Raw genomic sequence first — 24889 nt, 5'->3', positions numbered from 1 at the left:
ATAGAAAATGTCAGATCTCAATGGTTAATGGCAGGGGCAACATTACCCTTTTGAGTCTTGGAACCATAGACCTCCACATGAATCCACTGACCCTGGACATCGCCTGGAGGGTGATTTGTGTCTCGTGATAATGTTTTTCTTTGCTCCTCTAAAATTCTAGTTCATCCCACCGCCTTAAATTATTTCTGCCAAGGGACAGCCACATGCCGATCGGCACCCTATGCCAAAACTGTCATGGGGACAGTGACGTATCCTCTTGGACGATCAAGCCCCTGCATTGTCCTGCTGCTCAGTAGACCGGTTCCAAGGGAGATCTTTCGTTTCCCCAACTGGCCCATTTACACTATGGAGGCTGTACTGGCTCAGCGCATCCTCCGTAGACTGTATTAGAAGTAGAAGTAGAAGTATCCTACTTTTCTTATGTCTTCCTAACGCACATCGTATTCTTTTCCTAATATTTAACCTTTTTATCTCTAAGTATAAAGGTGCCATTGCACTCTCTAGTATGTTAAGCATAGAAACCTTAGCAGATCTGATATTTTATTCTTTCCTCTTACGTTTTAACATATATATGAATATATATATGAAAAGGAAACTTTTAAGAAGCATTTTTGTTTCTATGGCAACAGCCTATCAATGGTTGCTTTCGTGTCACATGACAATTGTTCCAAAAAACAAACAATGACTCAAAAAGTTACATGATTGAAGAATTATTAGTGGGAAGGAACCTGCCATTCAAAGGTACAAAAAATGGTGTTTCTAATGCTACATTTCTTTACAGAAACATCTAATTGAGCAGAGTAGGTGGAACAGCACCTTTATCATATCCTATATATATATATATATATATATATATATATATATATAAATAACTTTTCATAAGCTATACTGGATCTTATCCAGGTCAACATATGAATACAATGCATTAAATTTGCTGATATCGGTACATAATTCTCAGAAAAAAATCAGATATTGGTATCTGAATAGAGGTCGTTTATAGTTTATTCTTTTTTATTCTTTGCAGACCGTGAATGGAAATTCTACATCATTTTTATATTGTTACAAAATTCTTTCAATTCAAAGAACATTTATGACGTTAATGATACAATTAATTATTCAGAGATGTCATAATGCAGAAATAAAAAAAAAAGATTTTTTTAAGAACTTTCTTATTGTTATACTACAATCAATTGCAAAAAAAAAAATCTGCGTAAAAAAGGATAAAAGGGCAGAGTTTTGATTACAGATTCAACGAGACAATGATTAATAAAAAGACTAGGTTACAAAGGTTCTCTAAAGTGAAAGCTGCCCCCGACACCTCGCCTGCAACATTCACCGGTTGGAAACCTGCCCTTTTTTATTTGAGCCCCTTTTATGCCTTTAGGTCTTATGGAAATGACTGTAATACTGACTATAAAACCTGTCCAACAGCTCCGTGTGGGAATCTCGGTGTGGGAAACCCATTGCTGAAATGTTAAAGGTGAACTCCCACTAAAAAAATATATACGAAAAATGCATAATATAATATTTCCAGGCAGCTGCCTAATAGATAAGAACCTAAGAGTTCTCGCTCTGTTATCTGAGCCCCAATCTACTAGACAAACACCCCTGCCTGCGGGGAATCACTAGAATGGCTCGGTCTTAATCACCCAGCGTGACACTGTGACTATTGAAAGCGTATGGTATAAAGGTCTCAAAAAATATTGCCTCCAGTACTCTTCGTTGACCCATTTCAATCACGTCTTAGCCTGTGGTTCCAATGTGATTATCTAGTTTGGTGGACATTGTTCAATGTGAGGTCAAAAACATTGGTGGAAGAGACAGACAGAAGGGAAAACCAAGGGAAAACACCCTCGACTAGAGTCTTCCAGGATGGCCTTCATTGAGTCGACCTTGTCACGGACGAGATATGCTGATGCTACTAACCCCCATGGTCTGTCAATTCACTGTTGACACAACACTTCGTCTTGTTCATTTTTGTAACCATAATATGACATTCAAACTAAGCTTGTCCAAGAAGGGCAATCTAGATCATAAATGTGAGGCAGATTATTGTTTATTGGTTTGTATAAGGCCATCATATTCCGCAGTACACTTTGGCCTTCAAGTGTCTCATCAATGAGTAGTAGTTGGTATCCTTCTGGGCACTGTAAGCAAGTGGTCCTTGATGCTCAGAGGGTATTGAGGTCAATTAAGGTCTTCAAGCATTTTGAGTGATATCAGCCTGATATACTGGTGGAGATTTGTCCTCTAGAATGGCATAAGTGACTTATCAGTGACTATGAAGCTTGTCCAATCTCACCTCAGGCACATTTGCTACATGATACTCTCACCTTGCTGCACGCAAAATGATCACTAAACTTAACGTTGGATCCAAATAAGCATTTCATTGCAGAACGCTGTCTTTAAGTCTTGGATTTATTGGGTAATGTTTTTCCATGAGGAATAGGGAGAGCCCCGTTCCACACAGACGTCACCCCAAACACAAAGATGGCCATTATTCTTGTCTTCAAGAGCCAAGCTCAGACCAGATGCCAAAACAATTCCTTCTTGAGCAAAGGTGGCTCAATAAATGATTCTGATGTCTTCTGAGTGACCTTCCTCGGTTTGATATGTGTCTCTGTGTAGCTTTCGAGAGGTGCGGTACGAGACCCCTGTCCTAATCCCATTATGAAAATCAGACGATTGCTGCCAGATGGTTGAATGCTATGGATTACATGTCAGAGCTTCTGAAAACAAATTGGTTAAAGTCACCTGCTAAGAAGCAACTCCTTTGTTCTTGAGTTTGCCACCATATGCAGACCTTCATTTGGATAATCAGTTTAAGGCATACATATGTCCGTGCGAATATATATATATATATAGAGAGAGAGAGAGAGAGAGAGAGAGAGAGAAAGAGACCGAGAGAAAGAGACCGAGAGAAAGAAGAGAGAGAGAGAGAGAGAGAGAGAGAGAGAGAGAGAGAGAGAGAGAGAGAGAGAGAGAGAGAGGTTTGATAGATGGACAAGTGATGTGTGTGCATATGTACTTATACATTATCGTCTATCACAAGCATACATTACGTATAACATAAAATGCAAGTGAAATATGTATATTTTACTATACTAAAAAAATTACATTTTACATTAATCATCCAGAGATTTCCCGCTTGTAACAACTCCTGAGCTCTTCATAATCTAATCCCCTGCTATTTTATTTTTTCTATTTTTTTGACAATTTATCACTTTTCTTTTATTTATAAACATGAGAAGGCTGGGTAGCGGGTTCCGTGGGTAATTCATATATATATATATATATATATATATATATATATATTTGAAGCGATATTGTATGTACAAACATGAGCACATTATTATGTGGGCGATGTTGCAGTTAGTATTCGGAGCACAGCTCTCCCTACGGGAAACCTTTCCAGGGCTGTATGAATATCAATAACCACACAAAATATAAAGGAAGAGAACTCCAGCAGAATAGCACATTAGACACTAATTTACTGCATATAACACAGAACCCTAAATTCCTTGCTTTGCAAATTATTGTGTCACAGAATATTAATATATCGTATGTGAATATGTACAGAATACACACATATATTATATATGTATATGTATAATTAATGTATATATATATCAATATATATATATATTTATACATTTATTGTGTTTTCTATCTAGAGTAATATATATATATATATATATATACATAAACTTTATATATGTTATATAAATTATATTTTAATATTCTAAAACATATATTTTTCTTTTCTAACTACATAGATTAATAGATTGATATTTTTCTGAGCGTATAGAAATTTCTAATGCATTTTTCTCAGTTTCTCATCTGCAACATAATTTATTTGTTTTCCCCCAGAAATTCAGAGTGTTGCACAAGTGTCAGACTACACTCATACTTTGGTTGGATCCATTTTTAATATATAGGCTGCTGTGTAGCCTAAGGTCATTCTGTGGTCCTTGTTACACTTTCCCGAGGTAATAAGGCAGAGGTTTTTTTGTAGAGTGTTAGAGGACATGCTGGCATTTTGTAACAACACATGAGCATAACAATGAGTCAGAGTATCAGATGGATCCTGCATGTTCAGGAGTTCAGCTGCACCGACTATATATAGTCCTTATGCCTCAGGCACCAAAAGGATCAAAACCAGAAGAATATATTCATTTTCTCTTCCCATATGCAATATGTTTTCCTTTCTTTCTTTCTTTACTTTCTGTCATTCTTTCTTTCATTCTTCCTTCCTTTCTTTTCTTTCATTCTTTCTTTCCTCTTTCTTTTCTTTCATTCTTTCCTTTTTCTGTCCCTTCTTTCTTTTTCTTTCTCTTAATCTTTACCTTAGTTGTTCTTTATCCCTTTTACTTGTTTCTTTATCCTTTTACTCTCATTATTTTTTCTCTGTCTTTTCTTTCTCTTTCTTTCTTTTGTCCTTCCTGCCTTCCTTAATGTATTTCTTTCCTAATCTCTTTTTCTCTTAATCTTTACCTTAGTTATTCTTTATCCCTTTTACCTTTTTCTTTCTCTCTTTCTTTCTTGTTTGCCTTCTTTTTTCCTTTCTTTTTTTTTTAGATGATAACTGATAAATTGCATGCAAATAAATCTTATTAACTGCTACTATATAGCCAAACAATTGTCTGTAACCATTCAAATGATTTAATGCTGCTTTACTGAGTTCCTTGGGTCCTGTCCACATTTTATTTAATTACAGTGAAGGGGTCCCCCAAGTGGACACTTAAGATAATGCAAGCTCTCGAGGTTATAAGAAAGTCACAGCAAAAGTGTTACAATGTTTTCTTATAAGTTATATAAGATTCCTAACGTCAATCTATTTACTCATATTGATACAAAGGCTGTCCAAACAGTCAAAAGTTAGAAAAACAAGTACCGTATTGGCTCGGATATAGGCCGCCCCCGTATATAGGCCGCACCCTAAAAGTTTGGTGCTTTTTTAAAGAAAAAGTTTTTTTTCTTTAAAAAAGCACCAAAAAAAACATGCTGCCACTGTCCTCCCCCCCGAGATATGCTGCCACTGTCCTCCCTCCCCGAGATACGCTGCCACTGTCCTCCCTCCCCGCGATACGCTGCCGCTGTCCTCCCTCCCCGCGATACGCTGCCGCTGTCCTCCCTCCCCGCGATCCGCTGCGCTCCCTCCCCGAGATCCGCTGCCCTCCCTCCCCGCGATACGCTGCCCTCCCTCCCCGCGATACGCTGCCCTCCCTCCCCGCGATACGCTGCCGCTGCCCTCCCTCCCCGCGATACGCTGCCGCTGCCCTCCCTCCCCGCGATACGCTGCCGCTGCCCTCCCTCCCCGCGATACGCTGCCGCTGCCCTCCCTCCCCGCGATACGCTGCCGCTGTCCTCCTCTGCCCCCCCTCCTCGACTTACCGGAGCAGACTCCCGGGTGTCTTCAGGGCCGGCGAGGGACATCTACGCAATACGCGTATGCAACTTCCGGTACCGTTACCGGAAGTTGCATTTGCGCATTGCGTAAATGTCTCCCGCCGGCCCCGCAAGACACCCGGGAGTCTGCTCCGGTAAGTCGGGGGTGGGCAGAGGTAAAACGCTTAGATAACCTCCCGTGCCGGCACCCCCCCCCCGTGGGAAGTGCTGGCAGGGGAGGCTGTCTGAGCGTATCGGGGAGTAGGATACAGGTCCCCTGCACCGCTGCGGGGGATCTGTATCTTAACCCCGCTGCCTGCCCGGCGCCCGGGACTGCATGTCCCGGGCGTCGGGCGCTAGACCCCGAATATAGGCCGCACCCCCACTTTAAAAACTTAAAGTGGGGGAAAAAAGTGCGGCCTATATTCGAGCCAATACGGTATTTACATTCAGAAATAATGAAGAGAATATTGATTGATTTCACAGACTTAAGGAAAAAAATGAAGACACGCTATACACTTCTTTAAGGATCAATTCATGCATTCTGCCAATGAATTGCATATGTTTACTAGAATGAAATACTAGTAAGAATAGCTCAGATATTGTACAATTATTGATGACGTTTCATGCATCATATATGGAATGATGTCAATGAAGTCGTGTTGTCTAGGAAGGAATTAGATGATGATTCTTGAAAACAGCCTTAGACCCTCATGAGCTCTTTGGACTCTTCACCTTTTGTGTGGCGTCTTCATATCATTGACAACAGTCGTAAAGTATTGCTGTGTGTTATGGCCCCCAAAAACATTCACTAGTCTTGACCTTTGTTTCTGTTAACAAACAAGGAAATTGTTCCTTTTGATGTCTATGATAAGTCTAAAAAACTGCAGCTTGAAATTTTGGGGTGACATGGGCCAATGCCTCTCAACCCAGCAGAGTTATTTTTCATTTTAAGTTAAAGAAACGATGTTAGATAACAACATTACAAAAAGGCTCCCTCGTTGCCTTTGTTGTCCAAGTACCAGCTCCCCCGCCAGGAATCTTACACTTTTTTGTCTTGTAAGGATTTTGTGAAGTCAGCTTACTGCTACCGAGAGAGTCTAATCAAAAAAGACGAAAGAGTCTTCTTGCATATAGCTGGGAAAACCTTAGGGGGTGGGGGAGTGGATAGGAAAGATAAAACATCTAAATAAATAATGGTTTTCAACAAAGGACAGAAGGGGAAAATGTTAGAAATGTTAGATCAACAAACTAATGAGCTCAAGATTTAGATAATATAAGAAAGCATTTCTTCAATAAGAGGGTGATGGTTGAGTGCAACATCCGTGTAGATAGTAGATTATCTTACCCAATAAGAAAAAAATAATGACTAAGTAAGACATCTAACAAAAGTAGACTAGGTCCAAATATCTGTGAACCACTGGGTTTGACCTGGAGTCTTCTCCTGGGGAAGCTCTGTTTCCCCAGGTCTCTGAGTCAGTCCCTTTTGTTCTGGCCACACCCACTACCCACCCACTACCCACCCCCAAACTTCCATCTTTACCCATTCACTACAGGATGTCTGGGGCTGAAGTTAACAGGTATGCTAATGGTTCTTATCCGTGTTCCTAAAGCAGCCATCCAGATACCGGCCCAAAAGGAACACAGACAGCGCAGCCTGAAATTGAGGAGAAAATGATATTTTAGGGGCAATTAAATTAGGTGATTCACAAGTCAAACGGGCCGAAATGCTGTTAAATGAAGTGCGATATTAACTGTCTCTATTACCAAATTCCAGAAGTCAAAGAAAAGTAAACCAAACCTTTAATCAATAAAATCTAATTCCAAGCCCCTACGCTTCTCGAATAACACGAGCACGCAACCCTGCTCTTATACTGGAACAATAGATAGGAAAATAATTCATGTATGAAAAGCGGCAAAAGTAGAATAATTACACAGTGGTAGAATTTTTCATTGTGCTCATTGAGTAATCGCATTTTGTGATTTTTCAATATGCTTAACAAAGGTCTCGGAACGTCAAGGAAAACATGAACAATTTAAGAAAGTCTTCGCATTTTTTACCGAATAAATGCTTTTCTATTCACTGTAAACAAAAATGTTGTGTTTATATTACAGTATAAATAAAGGGTGGCTGAAATCTATATAAAACCTGAATAATAGACATTCCAAGCCTCCTGGATTTCACCTCTTAGTCCTTATTTTCTAGTGCTATCCAGCTGTTTTTTCTCTTGCGGGCAGTGGGGATCATGTGCTGGTTGGGGAGATCCACTGACCAGCCCAGTGAGCTGTAAAACCAATGACCAACTGATGCTCTGAAGCTGAGAGCTGCAAGAAGGCTCTTTGGGGGAGGTATGTGGGTGGTCCTGCTCCTGGCCACGCCCCTCTCATGTCCAGCAACTTCACCTCCTCGATCAAGTCACACTTAACACAATTCTCCCAGTTTGGACGCCTGAAATGTTGGGTGGTATGCAAGACACAAAAGTATATGCTTTTATATCTATTTCCCCCTTCGTGATTTGCCATGGGTTACAGGGGCAAATAATTGCCCAGGGTATTTAAAAATCATACCATGTGTCAACAACAACAAAATGTATTCTATTTGTCAATGGATAAACAATTGAGCACATAAGCATTCTCACTTGTCAATTTAAAGGGCCGGTGACTTATTATATTCATGGACGTAATAAGTATATAACATTTTGCCCCGTCTGCATTTCACTAAAAGCGGGTAAGATAAGTGGTAGAGAAAGCCACATGACATTTTCATATATGTTTGTTATGCTTCATAAACACGCTGCATATACAAGATCGGTCCGACCTCCTACAACCTCACCCGGTCCCATTGAAACTTACAGATCTTCAAGCATACCCCCCCGTTCTGTGATGTCAGAAACTGGCACTGAACCAGCGCAAAGCAGTGCAGAGGGGATTGGTTAAGACGCCCCACTGGAAAGCTTTCAACCCGAAACGTCAGAAAAACAGTACATTCATTTAAAACAGGAATACGCTTATTTAATACAAGAGCTGTACAGAATTTAAGTATTTAGGAAAGCTGAAATCATACTCATGAAACTTCATCAAATTGTGCAATCGCCATGGCGATGTAACATTCCCAGTCACTTTTCAGGGGATACAAATGTAGCAGGTTTTCTAAGCCATGTACGTGAAATCAATCCTGCCCCGTAAATATCCCCATTCTTTACAGGTTTTTTTTTCTCACCGATGTGCGTTCTCGTTCAATCCGCAGACATCACAAATATAGTATCTGTCTCTGCTATATAAATCTTCAGAACAATCTTCTCTCCTATCATTCCAGGGCTTTTCAAGGAAAGAGTGAATTTGCTGCATGACTTTACAGCTCAATCTTCGGGCCGGGGCGTACGTCACGAGCCCAGAATGGGACCCAAAGGGATACAGATCCACAAATAAGATATTTTCGCTATGGCTTCATGGATGCTATTCCCGAGTATGCAGCATGTTGCTTTTTCTTCTTCAATAGTTGATGTTTTGTAACCTCCATCCCTGTACGACCCACCCTGGCTTCTTCTGAAATCAGAACGCTGGCATTTAACTAAGAGCTGCGGCCAGCTGTTGGGGGGCTGAAGCTTGGCTGAAACCACACAAGGTCATTTATGTTGGCGTTCCATCATCAAGGGGCTTTATGAAGCCTCACAGGCGCCTTGCTACAAACCTTTTCGTAATGTCTATTCAATGAGAGAGTTTCAGGGGGGGGGAAAAGGTAGACTTTGGAAACCAAGCATGTTTGATGACTTCATCGACCTCTCCTTGTGCTGCATTCAGAAGAGATCAGAAATCCAGTCGTCACTTATGATGGGTCTGGTGACGCAGATACTTGTATCAAGACATTTAACGTCATGTATGGTGTCCTTATAAGAGCTTTGAGGCTTTTAGATGTAAGTGGTAGGACGCCATTATCATTGGAGATCTCCACCATTCATCTCCTTGCGCCTTTTGGGGCAAATCCTATGCGATTGTTTTCTTTTTGTTTGTTTCCGCTCTACCTTGTGGCGCTGCCAAGGCATAAAAATTATGGCGGCGGTGGAAGGCAGGGGGTAATCATACAAATCAGATGAAGATGGAGGCTACTAGAGCAGGATATGCAGGGGAGCGCGTTATGTTTTTACTTTTACATCGTGGGTCCATGTGAATCCAGACTGGGCCACACACATCAGCGCCTGGGCTTTTCCTAGAAGTAACCGTAAGTATGCGGACCTATTGGCCCCAGGCCACCTGAGCATATGCCCTGTGTGCCAGATGGCCCGTCCGGGCCTGACTGAATATAATTGTCTCATGGAAGCTGGGGCCGCGTCTGCGGGTAAATGATGGAGAACGCAAAGAGAGGAGGAAGGAGATAAAACAAAGTGTAACATAACAACGAGCTGGTTAGAGTGAGAAGGGAAATAAGGGGTGGAATAAGAGAAGGTAAATTTAATAATAATTTGATTTTCTGCTTCTCCCCCTGACTTAACTGTCAGTAATATCTTCACTTTGTCGGAGGAGTCGGAATTCCACTTCTATCAAAGGCCAACCTTGCTGAGCTTTTCTAGTAGTCATATAACATTTCCAGGAGGCATTAAATTATTATACTGAATTAAGAGACACTGAAGTTGTTGAGGGGACGTCTGGTTTCCGACATATTCCAATCGTTACATCATAATTTCATAATACATGCGAAGTTGCAATGACTGTACATACCTCCCAACTGCTCCCCCGGGTGAATCGGGGTCACTCAAACTGGCAGCGCTACTGTGCATGCGCATAGACACCGGACAGCCCTTGAGAAAGAGATCGGGACCACGGGAAAGCACTGGAATGATTTTTAATGAGAAAGCAACATCCATAAAGACATGGTTGGATGAGTTTGGGGTGGAAGAACTTGACCGGGCTGCACACAGCCCTGACCTCAACCCCATCGATCGTCTTTGGGATGAACTGGAACGGAGATCTGAAATCTTGTGGATGGCCTTCCCAGAAGAATGAAAGCTGTTATAGCTGCAAAGGGGGGGGGGGGCAACTTCATATTAATGTCTATGTATTTAGATTGTGATGTCATCAAAGTACCTGTTGGTGTAATGGTCAGGCGTCCCAATACTTTTGTCCATATAGTGTATCATTTGGGTCGTATTTCAGATTTCCAAGAATAGTTTAGTACAAACAGCGTCACCTCTGGAATAGCTCGACAAGAAACATTGAGCTGTATTAGCCGAAGGCAAAATGGAATATTATACTCGATACCTTCTTACTGGCCCAGTAAATAAACTGGTTACATAATCTCTCCGGACCTCAGATGTCCTTTCTGGAGAAGAGACCTCCGTGTAACAGACCAAAGATAGATGTGTGTTTATAGAGAACAGTGCAGGGCAGGGTACAGTGAACACTGCGACCTATTGTTCTATCTCAGATGAAATGAAGCAGATTCTCCCAGGGCGCAGATCACATTTGCCACGAGTCCTACGTCCGTGTTCATCGGTTCTCTCCGTTAACGCCCGTGATCTTGTCTGATGCGGATATTAATGAAAGAACATTTTGTGAAGCATGTCTCATAAATCAGCACTGTACCGGTGGGAACGAGCCCACGCGTCCTCACGCCAGGTTATACTACGCCTCTGTGCCGGGATATTTTTATCACTTCGAGTGCAGGAGCGGGAGTGGAAATCTGTAGCACATCAGCTGTTACTTTACTACAACTCCCATCATACTTTATCCACTGCTTACTACATCTGTTACAATCGAGCTGGAGGGGCTGCCATAGACTAGAATTCACATCATGCTCCAGGTGCCTCTGACTGTAACTCACATAAGTATTGAACTACGCTCCACGTCACTAATACTGCAAGGGACTCCAATTCCTATGGATGTTCAGCTGCTGTGGACATCATCCTACCTTAGATAACGCTTCCAAAAACATCAGCAAACTCACCAGAATGGAGGCTGATGGGGATTTTAGTCTACAGCAGAAGCTGCACTGGCAATTGTCCCCTGAGCTGCCCCGATTTGAGTATTCTGGGCAATTTTCTTGACTCTGGGCTATCCAGAGAACCAAGCTGCCACCGGCACCAACCTCCAACAGAGTGTCTTTCTCGAGATGCTCTGCCTGAGAGAGACTCCCTTGGTGTAGATGGGCTCATTGCAAGCGAGATCTCTGATGTACCCAACCGGCCCACTGAGAAGCTGCATACCGGGAAGCCCCATTTCCCAATACAGCGTCTGCCCTCAGTGGATGTTGCCCCAGGGCAGAATATGCCTCCGCGCATGCGGTCCCCATTTGGTGAATATGTGTGTGTCGGTCAGGACCGTGTAGGGTGTAGTCACCATTACCTGGCCAAACATTACTGGGCCGTATAGCTGGTCTTGTGTCCCAGGGGCTAGCGTGATGAGCGACACAGTCGGAGTTTTGTCCTATGTTTTAAATATGAAGCAGTTACCATAACAACCAATGGGGTGTTTTTGTGCTGATTACTCCACATACGGCATTATTCTTAACACATATCCCTTATTGTGTGCTTGGATATAATTAAACACGGACAACAACGGCACAGATTATTATCTGGTCTTTTTTTTTTATTATCACCATTTCTACTGAGTCACACTGCATCCAAATAACAACAATCAATAAAAATACCTGTTTCATTTTTAAGTTTTCCCATAATTCGGGAAGCCGAAATTAAATAATGTGTGGCTCTCTTATAAATGAAGACGTTACCAGCTGAAACAGAAACAAGTCAATGAAGCTTAACGCGAACCAGCAAATACATTTAGTATCTCGATTACGCCCCCAACGTGTTAAACGATGAATTAGACTATTTTTGTGGAGTCTGGGCCATGTCTACATTTATATTATTCATACTCTATGGACGTTTTTTTCTGCATTCCAAAACCTTTGGTCAGCAAAGAAATTCTGTGAGGTCAAGGTCAGGGTTTGAGACCAACGTAGTCCACGTGATAGACAAATTATTCAGTCAATTAAATATATAATATTAAAAACTTGGGGAAAAACTGGCTCTGGGCCATAAATCGCGTGCCGCCACATACTAAATCAGCGGCACGAGAGGACATAATGGAAAGCGGGCGGCACTTGCCTGTCGACATTTACCCGGCATACCCGAGGGCCAACCCTGGTCCGATGGAAACCACAACATCTGGAGTTCCATCACTGGTTTAGGCTCTACAGCAACGCCAAACAATCTACATGCTCCATGATGCATTACGATCATCGTCATTGTAGTTCGTCAACCCCTAGAGAAGAGAAGGTTGTCCCCATCCTCAAAAACATGTCAGGATTGAGGGGATCCACGATATTCGTTGACGTTTGTTTAGATATGGATACAAAGTAACAGAATGTTGCAGAATCTTGTAATAACGGTTTTTTATTGGACTGACAGTATTTTTTAATGACAAGCTGTGAGGACTCTTCCCTTTATCAAGTCAAACGCATTTCTACATATCTTTCAATCCTGTCTTAGAGGACTGGTATTTCACGTCAAAGACCTACAAGAAGCAAACGCACCCAATGCCATTGACCATGCCTCAGATATTATTATTATTATTTATAGTTTTATATAGCGCCATCAAATTCCGTAGCGCTGTACAATATCCCCTCGTTATCCATAACAGGCTTTGTTTCTGTGCGTTACTGAGTTTTTAGCGGACCGTGTAAGCTGCCACAGGTAGTATACGGCTCAGATATAATAACTAGAATAAGTTAGCACACATCAGTTGCATTAGATTATCATTAAATAAGGTGAATTCAGGTACACTGTCATGCATGTGTAATTAATAGATTAGTTTACGGTAAGGAAGTGATAAATAAGGAAAAGTGAAGATTTTTTTTTTTTGCTGGACTACGGTTTATTTAGATAAAATGAAACGCTCTGGAATCGGTGGAACTAGATTTTTTTTTCAATTAATGTAGCCAATGGAAATTACCGTATATTGCAGGGGCGTCCAACCTGCGGCCCATAATGCTCTTTCAGCTAAGGGGCTGGCTGAGGAGGATGGGAGATGTAGTCCTGCAGCAGCTGGAGGGCCGCAGGTTTGACGCCCCTGGTATATTGTATCCATCATGTGGATGACGTGTACTCGGAATTTAAACCGGTATAACTGGTCTTGGTGGGATGATATATTTTATAAAGAAAAAAAAAAACAAGTGATTAATAGTAAACTAGAAAATATATAGCTTATTCATAGTGTCTAGGAAATGGATCCTTAAGGCTTCCATCGTTTAAATATTGAGCTACCATAACGTTTTGAAACCGGTATTACGTCTAAGGGGTCTGATTAGGTTGGAATCTTAAGTACCCAAAAATCCAGCGGTTTATGATAGGTTCTCCCACGTAAAAACTCAAGGCTTCTCTTCATGTAGTTTCACCGCCCCTTTAAAGTCCACACGGGACGGCTCCTAACCCAGTGGGATCTGAGATCCGCTTACTTGATCCTGGCGGATACCAAGCACCTTAAAATGTACAAATTGGACCTTGTATCGCGTAATTTCGCTCTTTTTATAAAACAACCCCCCCCTCAAATCTGCATTCAGCTCCGCAACAATGTAAGTCAAGCTACAATAAGCATTTAACCCTTTAACTGCAGGAGGAGCGATTTGGGCAGTGATATAAAATAAACCAACCAAATGTAACCCCTGTCATTTCTTATCAATATGAAATCCAGTTAATGCGGGGGGGGGGGCTTAAAAAAAAAAAACTTCTTCATTTAAACCAGGGCTAGTTTTATTTCAGTGCAAAAAAAAAAAAAAAAAAGTACCATGCTAAATTCACCAGCTTGAAAATGATCTACAAAAGATACAGTGTAACAGGTTTAAACCCAAGGGAAAGGGCAACAGAACTATGTATGCTAAAGTTGGCCAATTTTCCAGATCCCCCGCGGACAGGCAGACCGTTTCACGTAATGAAAAGTCGGATTCTAGAGAAATCACAACGTAAAGCTAGCTTCCGAGGAGCAGAAGCAGATTTCCTAGCAAATAACACCAGCATGTGGATCTATATAGCACTCTATGGGGCCGCGTCCCAACTCTGGAGGACATCCATGTCTCACCTGTCCAAGGTTGTCTTCTGTCAACCAGCGGATAGGTGGGGAAGCTTATATTGTTATCATCTTTATCATTATTATTATTATTATTAATCTACCCAAGTGACAAGCTTTCAAAAAAAATCTATATACACAAAAAACAAAATAAACTGTGTTAAAGATCTGCAGATGCGGAGCACGGTGCCCTCTTGTGGTGGGTGTTTAGAACGCCGTTTCCGGAGTTAGTGGATTGGTTTGGACGATTTCTTTTTCTTCTGTTCTTCTCTCTGTTTCTGCTTCTTTCTCTTGCTTGCTTCTTTGTGTCCTGAGGAAACACGGCCAGTAAAGAACCATTCCATAGCATAAGAATATTTACGGTTCAACAATATGGTCCAGAACCAAAGGGGGGGGGGGCATACAAAACATTCTTCATTCTAAGGGAACTCCAGGACCACAAGACAGGTAAGTGATTTATCTTGCCATGGTCATTTATTTTATTATTAGCCATTAATTAATCTAATAAAGAAAACAAGAATGACAAAGATGATGTATATATATATATATATATATATATATTATTCTTTCTCAGCTGTTTTTTTTTATTAGATTTTGTTTTTATTAGATTTTTTAAGGTTCTTACAGAAACCTTTTAGTCTCATGTAGAAAAATAAGATTTTTAAAAGTTTTTTTTTCTTTTCATTAAAACTTTGTCCCAAAATCAAGTTTTTCTAATAAAAAAAAAAGTTAACGATGGCATACCTTTAAATAGGCAACGTCATAAATTTGGCTGTGGTTCCCTGAGAATAAAGCTGGCAAGTAACGACTAAAGCTATGATGCCGTTCTAAAGGCCGGAGGCCATGTAACCACCAGGTAACCTATTATTTCTCAACACCCACCAAAAAGATTATGTAGTTTAACGGACCTTTTTTTTTTACCAAACCCCCCTGGTGGTGCCAAAATAATTCTCAAGCCGCCAGCTTAGGATATCTTCTAAATAGGACGTGAGCGATCATTTTTCTTGGATACGGCAATTTCAGTATTAAATGGGGAAATGTCACACCTGAGATAAAACCAACATTCAACCCAACAGCGGCAACCACCTCGTTTACTGCTTAATTATTATTTTTATTTAATGTTCCGTTGTAACCATTTGTAGCATTACAGCTGCCTCTTCCAAAGGGTACTTTCGTGTAAATATAATATATTTCCCGTGATTAACAAAAGACTGCCCTGGAATCTTGCTGATAGCCGACGTAGGAAGCTGCAGCATAATTCCTGAACTCCAACCATGCAGTTCATTTGTAAAGATCTTCTCTCACTATCTCAGGGTGGGGGAGCAATTTAAATCAGGACGTGGACTTAAGCGAAAAGATAAAAAGGCATTATTGATAGTAAGGAGTATATTGATAGTATGGAGTACAGGGGGTATAGTATTGATAGTATGGAGTATATTGATAGTATGGAGTACAGGGGGTATAGTATTGATAGTATGGAGTATATTGATAGTATGGAGTACAGGGGGTATAGTATTGATAGTATGGAGTATATTGATAGTATGGAGTACAGGGGGTATAGTATTGATAGTATGGAGTATATTGATAGTATGGAGTACAGGGGGTATAGTATTGATAGTATGGAGTATATTGATAGTATGGAGTACAGGGGGTATAGTATTGATAGTATGGAGTATATTGATAGTATGGAGTACAGGGGGTATACTATTGATAGTATGGAGTATATTGATAGTATGGAGTACAGGGGGTATAGTATTGATAGTATGGAGTACAGGGGGTATAGTATTGATAGTATGGAGTATATTGATAGTATGGAGTACAGGGGGTATAGTATTGATAGTATGGAGTACAGGGGGTATAGTATTGATAGTAGGGAGTATATTGATAGTATGGAGTACAGGGGGTATAGTATTGATAGTATGGAGTACAGGGGGTATAGTATTGATAGTAGGGAGTATATTGATAGTATGGAGTACAGGGGGTATAGTATTGATAGTATGGGGTACAGGGGGGTATAGTATTGATAGTATGGAGTACAGGGGGTATAGTATTGATAGTATGGAGTACAGGGGGTATAGTATTGATAGTAGGGAGTATGTTGATAGTATGGAGTACAGGGGGTATAGTATTGATAGTATGGAGTATATTGATAGTATGGAGTACAGGGGGTATAGTATTGATAGTATGGAGTATATTGATAGTATGGAGTACAGGGGGTATAGTATTGATAGTATGGAGTATATTGATAGTATGGAGTACAGGGGGTATAGTATTGATAGTAGGGAGTATATTGATAGTGTGTAGTACAGGAGGTATAGTATTGATAGTATGGAGTATATTGATAGTATTGAGTACAGGGGGTATAGTATTGATAGTAGGGAGTATATTGATAGTGTGTAGTACAGGAGGTATAGTATTGATAGTATGGAGTATATTGATAGTATTGAGTACAGGGGGTATAGTATTGATAGTATGGAGTATATTGATAGTATTGAGTACAGGGGGTATAGTATTGATAGTATGGAGTATATTGATAGTATGGAGTACAGGGGGTATAGTATTGATAGTATGGAGTATATTGATAGTATTGAGTACAGGGGGTATAGTATTGATAGTAGGGAGTATATTGATAGTGTGTAGTACAGGAGGTATAGTATTGATAGTATGGAGTATATTGATAGTATTGAGTACAGGGGGTATAGTATTGATAGTATGGAGTATATTGATAGTATTGAGTACAGGGGGTATAGTATTGATAGTATGGAGTATATTGATAGTATGGAGTACAGGGGGTATAGTATTGATAGTATGGAGTACAGGGGGTATAGTATTGATAGTATGGAGTATATTGATAGTATGGAGTATATTGATAGTATGGAGTACAGGGGGTATAGTATTGATAGTATGGAGTATATTGATAGTATTGAGTACAGGGGGTATAGTATTGATAGTAGGGAGTATATTGATAGTGTGTAGTACAGGAGGTATAGTATTGATAGTATGGAGTATATTGATAGTATGGAGTACAGGGGGTATAGTATTGATAGTATGGAGTATATTGATAGTATTGAGTACAGGGGGTATAGTATTGATAGTATGGAGTATATTGATAGTATGGAGTACAGGGGGTATAGTATTGATAGTATGGAGTACAGGGGGTATAGTATTGATAGTATGGAGTATATTGATAGTATGGAGTAGGGGTATAGGGGGTAAGGAGAGTTGTCAGGAGAGTTGCTGCTTTAACTCTCTCACTTCACAGCTCATGAAGGGCCAACCTTGTTTTTTTCCACCAAGAAGTGCTGGACTCACGCTGTATAATGTATAAAAGTGGAGGATACTATGAACAAATCTTGCTGATTTATCTATGCATTATACAGGGCAGCCCAGGCTCTTCCTGCAGCAGAAGCTTATTAGAGTTGGCTCTTCTTAAATGCATAATGAAGTCAGAGAGAGGAAACACAAACTCGTCTGCCGACTAGCAAATGGAAGTTAATAGAATTGTGAGCAATCAGGGATCTGACAATACATCTTTATATCCAGGAACGACAAGGGATTCAGCAGAAGGAAGGCCTTCCATCTGCAACCAAAACCATAAACTAAACTACATACTAAATAAACTTTTTTCTTCAAATAACTTAAGATATTTTCATGAACACACATAATATATTTACTATATATATAACATTCTGCCCTCCCCTGAGTCCAGCGCCAGTTGAAGGCTGGGAAGGCATAAGCCTCATTGTCATATGGACTAAAGCGTGAGTTTAAAGTGAACAGAGGTGAGATAAAACATTTAATGTGGCCAGGATATTATCAAAGAGCCAATCTTCTTCAAGGTGGCCTTCACCATGCGCAATAAGTCAATTAGTTTATTTCTCCCCAACTCACAGTTTTGTGAATACATAAAATATAAGCTACGGACAGGGACATTTTTGGATTATTTTTGGAGTAGCCGACACGTAACTTTAGTGTTCCGATGATCCTCAAGCACCAAGGGCTGGCTGACAATCTCCTAGCTGGAGCTCACCGAGAGATCTCCTGGCCGGCCCTAGTCGATATGATCCTCCCTTACATATTGTTACTGTAGCCAAAAGTATTAAAATATGCCATGCAGAGAAAGTTATTGCCATTTAGGATGCAGTGCTATAAGTTCAGTTAGTAGGTCATTCAAGAACAAAATCAGACTGGATGCGTATTATTGTGTTAAACACCAGGCATACATCTGCTCGGAAACCTTTTTTTTTTTTTTAGGGAATTTCAACAATTTTTGTTGGGCTTGCAAAAAAAGGGACTTCGTTACCACTAAATATTTACTCAAATGCAATAAACAGTAATTATTTGTTTACAGCATTTAGATCCATAGATCCTGGCTCTCCAAGAAAAACAAAAAACAAAGATTTACGGCTGAAGTTTACTGCTTGGGGTGTTTGTAGTTTCTCAAATATTAAAAGTATCTTTGCAATGCAACCCTGCGCTGGTCTCACAAGCAAATGCAAGCTCGGACGTGCCAAAAGGTATGGCGTCGGCCCCTGACATGTATCTTGGACTGATGTGTTTTGTAAAAGGCCTCCCTTACCCTATACGTTGTCTACCTGCTGCCTACCTGCATAGAATGCGCGGAACCCTGTCTCAGGCGTGTCGTTACTAGGGCATTATTATGCGGATTAATGCATTCTATTCATCAATTTTTGACGATTGTCTGCCTTCTATTGCCAGGAACACTTAAAAAAGGCACGAAAACCCTGTATGTTCCCCATACTAACTCTTCAAGAGAAACGAGGGTTGTTGAGTTTTACTTAATATAAAACTCAACAACCCCTATACAATATCCTCATATAATATGATAATATATAATATTGTATAGCAGTTTAATTCTTTAAAGGGACAGTGAAGCTCGAAGTGTTATTCTATGGAGCTTTTCATGGGTGAAGGTCTGTGTCCAAGCTGTCCGGTGGCAGCGGCTCAGCTAACTTACTGATGTTCCGGGTGCCTGCGAGGGCCAAACCTCTCAGATTTATTTTACACAATCGGTACTGGAAAGTTCAGTTGCAAAGGTTACAAAATGATCTCGTTTCAAAGACTCGAGGGATCGGCCCGCGGTCAGCCTCAAATATCAGTTGTGAGGGTTTTTGATGGACCTCACAGTAAAGTGAGGAGTCATATCAGCTTTTAAGACGCCAGATTTCCTTTCTCGAGAGCTCCACTAAAAGCCAATAGGAGCAGTATCCTCGCATCCCATTTTGTTTTGTAAGCCCTTGGTTTTCTAGTGTAGGACCTGAGACTTCACTGTCCCTTTAAAGTGTTATGAGACAAGGAATCACTAAACCCCCTATACCCCTACTGAAAAACACCACTAGAAAGCCGTGTCCAACTTCATATTATTGTCGCAGTGCGGGTGATGGAAAAAAAAATATATAATATATATATATATATAATATATATATTATCTATACAATACATAAAATACTTTAGATAAAATAATGGTGCATTGGCATATATTATATATATATAATTATATATATATATATATATATATATATATATATATATATATAGAACTCTGTTAAAATGTAATCGTGGCAGCCAATTCACAACTTTATTAGGTTGAGAGAGGCATTTAACCCTTCACTGTATTTGCAGTTGGTCGCCAGAGATACGCGTTCATGTAATAAGTTGGGTGGATATTATGAACACAATAAACCTTTGTAATAAAGGCAGATTATGCCATATATACCATAGGCATGGTGACCAGATCTCACCTTTAAGGGAATTAAGAAAGGGAAATGCAATGAAAATTGTGGGGTGCAGGAACCCCCGTGATAGAAATTCTAGAACACCTAAAGGATAGGATCCTCTGAGAAGAGATCCTTGAGACGCAGCGGAACGTCGGCCATTATCTGTGTTACGTTGTAATTATTATATCAGTACGCAGCAGCGCTTTTCTGGAAGTGTCGTACACTTGCTTGATTGGCTGATGGACACGTTATTATCACGGGAACCCTGTTTAACGTTTGACTGCACACCTGATGAATAAAGAGGGGTCTCCCAGTTGCCCGTACTCCGCAGCCTATCGTGTTCCTCCTCCTCATCGCTTTTGTAGTTATGGCTGTGCCTGGGAAGGACGGCGGGCTTCTGAGCTCGAGCGCTTCTGCTCGCTGATGGCTGGAAGGGCAAAGCGTTCTGTCCGCGGCGTCGGCATTCTTCGGCCAGAGCCATATCGTCTGCTACACCTGAATTTAAGGCAGAAGTCAAAGAAACTCAATTACGAAAGCCTTGGCCACTCGTCCTTTAAATAACAAAGGCAAGCGATAAAACTTTATTTCAAATCATTTTTTCCCCTCATCTACTTCCCTCTTCGCAATTACCCCAGAGTGTTTTTTTTTTTAATTTTCCTTTTCTCTGCCAATTTGGCCCTTTCCCCTTCTTTCCTTATCTTTTCTCATATCCAAAATAATTTGACTTGGTCAGCCATCGTTTGGAGATCCCATTGCTGGTAGGCTTAAAAATCAAGAATCTCTAAAGGGTTATAGGTTCACCTCATCTCCCCAATCAATTCCACAGCCCACTAGAGGAAAGCTGTCCATCAAAGCGATCCAACCCCCTGCCAGGGTGGGAAATAAACCCCTGCTGTATGGATAGCTGTAGTCCTTCATCAACGATTAACCATCAGCTACTGTCATCCATGCATTTAAATCACCAAACAACAAAGTACAGAGTGCATAAAGCCAGAAATTAGAGCTAATAAGTACTGGATTTGATTTCACTCTGAGCTTTAAAAATAAGACCTTCAGTGCCATCCAGCTATTACTCTGTAATCATACGACGGAATTAGGTATAATCGCAACACCCGCAAACGTGACGTCTATTTTGGATGATCGGCGGATTAAGCTTGGCGGCCACTTAGATTTGCTTTGCTGTTGGGCAGGAAATTTCCTTCCTTAGAAAACGGTCTACATCAGGGGTTCTCAAACTGCGGCCCTCCAGCTGCTGCAGGACTACATCTCCCATACTCCTCAGCCAGCCCCTTAGATGGAGGAGCATTATGGGAGATGTAGTCCTGCAGCAGCTGGAGGGCCGCAGTTTGAGAACCCCTGGTCTACATTATGGATATCACATGGTAGCGGGCTGATAAAGTCACATATATAATAGGTTCATGGGTATTATTTGACGTCTCCTATAGTAGTTATCACAGGCAACAGACCATATGGAACACAACTCTTGGTGTTCTTCATATTTCGCAATGCCCGTGTGGAACAGCGCACGCACACGACGATAACTTTGTGGGACTTATGGAGGGTTTGGCCTCTTCCGTGTACCTGCTTCCACTTCTGCATGCAGTAGGGGACGTGGGCCAGTTGGGGAGGTCCTCTGATCCCCCCGAAGCTCCAGGAAGCTGTAATAACAATGGAGGTCTGTGTTGTTGCAGGACAGAACTCCATTTCAACTCCCAAATAGCCTCTTTGACTGCCTCCTTCCTCTAGCCACACTCCCCCCGACGCGGATGCCCCACGCGGCCACCTCCTGATGCAGAGTACTGCAAGGTGGCTCCTCCAGGTAGATAGGCAGGTGGTCTCGCTCTTGCCATACCCCACACCCTTCTGGCCCTCTCCCTTTCACCTCTGTCCCCATTTCCTGACATACCCCCCCACACACACACAAAAAGGTGTCCTGATGATGTCGGGGGGGGGGTACATGTTTGAATCTGGCTGTTGCCGCAACATTATCATAGGCAGCAACATCTCCCCCTGTTATATGCATCCCCTCCAAAGGGGTATTTGAGGAACCGGAATGCTGAACTTTGTTTAACTTTCTGAACTACCTCTCTGATCCCAGGGCAACGACGCCGATGTTGTTGTGTAAAAGAATTCCTGCTATCAGATTTACATTTTTCTGGGTCAAGCCCTGACTGGTTTAAAGTCCCTGCATGAATACTGATGTTCCGAGCACTTTATGAGATTCTAGAGTAATTAAGAAGGGGGAGTTTCTGGTGAATTGTCTCTGATGAGGATTATCTCTGTGGTTATAAAAAGTTTTACCCGTCGCCCTACATTTAAACTACATACAGCATTTACAAGGCATGGATTGTTAGGGTTACACAGATCGTCACTGGTCCTTAAGGGTTAACAAGGAAGTATGGTAACAAGGAAGCGGCCATATTCCGGTAAATCGGCACAATGATTCTATGAGGTCATCAAGTTCACTGGTGACTCTGCAATTCCCGGCACTGTGTTATGGTGCGACTTCCTCCAAAATACTGAATTTTTGCCTTGCCCTTTTACGATCATTTTTGTTCATTACCAAGATCTTATCGCAGATTTCACTCTGCCAAGTGTCATGTTATTTTTTTTTGGGGGGGGGGGGCGCTATCCTGCTGCTGTCTGTAGCTGCCCCACTATCCTGGTTTCTGAGGACACCGGGGAGGTCCTCATCGCCCCCGATCTGCCCCGAGGAGCAGTAATATCAGTTTCCTGCGCAGAACTCCGTTGCAGCTTCCACGTGGATTGCTGGGCACCAGGAAGGGGCTCCTTGGGGCCCTCCCGGCTTTGGCCCTACTACCCCCGTCTACAGCCACGGTCTCAACACCGGACACCTGAAATGTTGGGGAAAATTTCTTGTCCCAATAATCATCATTTTGCCCCCTCTTAAATAAAGCATATGCCACCTGATGAATTTCTAGATAATTATAGATACAAAGGATTCCGCCCCGGCAATTAGTGGCACCACGATCGGCTATTCTCCGAAACTGTTTGCAAATTAAGAGAAGATGACCAAAAACAAGAGAATTACACCTAAATTTTACCCATAGGATACCTCTAAACACTGCGAGTGGACCGAGGGCTGTATATTTATACCTAAGATTACATAAGACTTTTTATGTGAACTATGGAGGGACTGTCCCTTCTAAATAGAGACACTTTACACATATCTCTAAAGCAAAACTTTCTTTCAAGAAAACCGGCTACATTTCTAGAACAAATAGGCTACCATTCATAAATTTGGGGTCACTTAGAAATGTACGTGTTTTTGTATGAAAAGCAGATTTTGTCCATTAAAATAACATGAAATGGATCGGAAATCCAGCGCAGACGGGGTTAATGTTGTAAATGACTATTGTAGCTGGAAACGGCTGGAAACTCCTGTGTTCCAATGGCCCTTTATCACTCCCATCACTCCTGTGTTCCAATTGACCTTTATCACTCCCATCACTCCTGTGTTCCAATGGCCCTTTATCACTCCCATCACTCCTGTGTTCCAATGGCCCTTTATCACTCCCATCACTCCTGTGTTCCAATGGCCCTTTATCACTCCCATCACTCCTGTGCTCCAATGGCCCTTTATCACTCCCATCACTCCTGTGTTCCAATGGCCCTTTATCACTCCCATCACTCCTGTGTTCCAATGACCCTTTATCACTCCCATCACTCCTGTGTTCCAATGGCCCTTTATCACTCCCATCACTCCTGTCTTCCAATGGCCCTTTATCATTCCCATCACTCCTGTGCTCCAATGGCCCTTTATCACTCCCATCACTCCTGTGTTCCAATGGCCCTTTATCACTCCCATCACTCCTGTGTTCCAATGACCCTTTATCACTCCCATCACTCCTGTGTTCCAATGGCACTTTATCACTCCCATCACTCCTGTGTTCCAATGGCAACGTTAAGCTATAAGCATTCTTTATGGATGCATTTAATGACACTTTAACTACTGAAGTGCCAGGTAGACTTTGACATCTATGCGATAACATGTCTATATTATTAATGGTGCAGTTCCCCTTTAACGCCAAAGCTCACGCAGCCTTTCTGGATGATATAAACATGAGGTTATTTTTATCTAGAACGTTACTATTTATCTGAGGCAGTAGCATGGTTGCCCCCCATGCGCCACCTCCCCCACACCGCTGCTGTGCTGATCCGCAGCCCCGTGGAGCGCGCATGGCTTGCGGAAGCTGAAGATTATGCAGTAACGAGATATTACTTCTACCGAGAGATCGTGTGACGCCAGCTCCGTGCCAAACACATGTGAGCGCCGTCACGGCTGACAATGCCCACTGCAGATTAGCCGTTCCACAAACAAAAGGCGGAGGAGAGCTCCCTTCTGTGCCGTGGGCTCTGATATTGCGAGCGAGATATTTAGTTTAAACGTTGGCTCCATGGAAGCCAGGATCCTGTCCTGAAAATCTCACCCTTACAGAGGCTGCCAGAACCAGTCAACAATAAGCAGCGACTTAACCGTAGGTGAGCTGTAAGTTAATGGGGAGGAATAATCACGCAGATCCTGAGAACAAGAAGTTAATCTAACTGCTTAGAGCGGCCAGCAGTTACGGATTGAGGTCTCATCACAGACTGCCATGAAGCCAACACAACACATCAGGGAACATGACATCGTTTCCCACTCCCAATATACAGCGCCACGGAATATGATAGCGCTATATATATAT

General features: G+C 41.6%; 1 protein-coding gene across 7 annotated transcripts in view; it reads right to left on the bottom strand.

Moving 5' to 3' along the window:
• Nucleotides 1-14107: 14107 nt before the first annotated feature.
• DNAJB6 (DnaJ heat shock protein family (Hsp40) member B6) overlaps nt 14108-24889 on the bottom strand; it is a 261352-nt gene continuing 250570 nt past the window's right edge. For all 7 annotated transcript variants that reach the window (XM_053467720.1, XM_053467722.1, XM_053467723.1 and 4 more), the window contains exons 9-10: nt 20472-20678; nt 14108-14755 (exon numbers count right to left, since the gene is read on the bottom strand). In XM_053467720.1, the coding sequence (XP_053323695.1) occupies nt 14673-14755; nt 20472-20678 (290 nt within the window). In that variant the 3' untranslated portion in view covers nt 14108-14672. The remainder of the gene's footprint in view (nt 14756-20471; nt 20679-24889) is intronic.

The sequence above is a fragment of the Spea bombifrons genome, chromosome 5 (assembly GCF_027358695.1).
Source record: "Spea bombifrons isolate aSpeBom1 chromosome 5, aSpeBom1.2.pri, whole genome shotgun sequence".
NCBI classification, from domain to species: domain Eukaryota; kingdom Metazoa; phylum Chordata; class Amphibia; order Anura; family Pelobatidae; genus Spea; species Spea bombifrons.
Note: the sequence above shows the minus strand (reverse complement) of the source record. Positions and strands in the feature narration are given on the sequence as shown.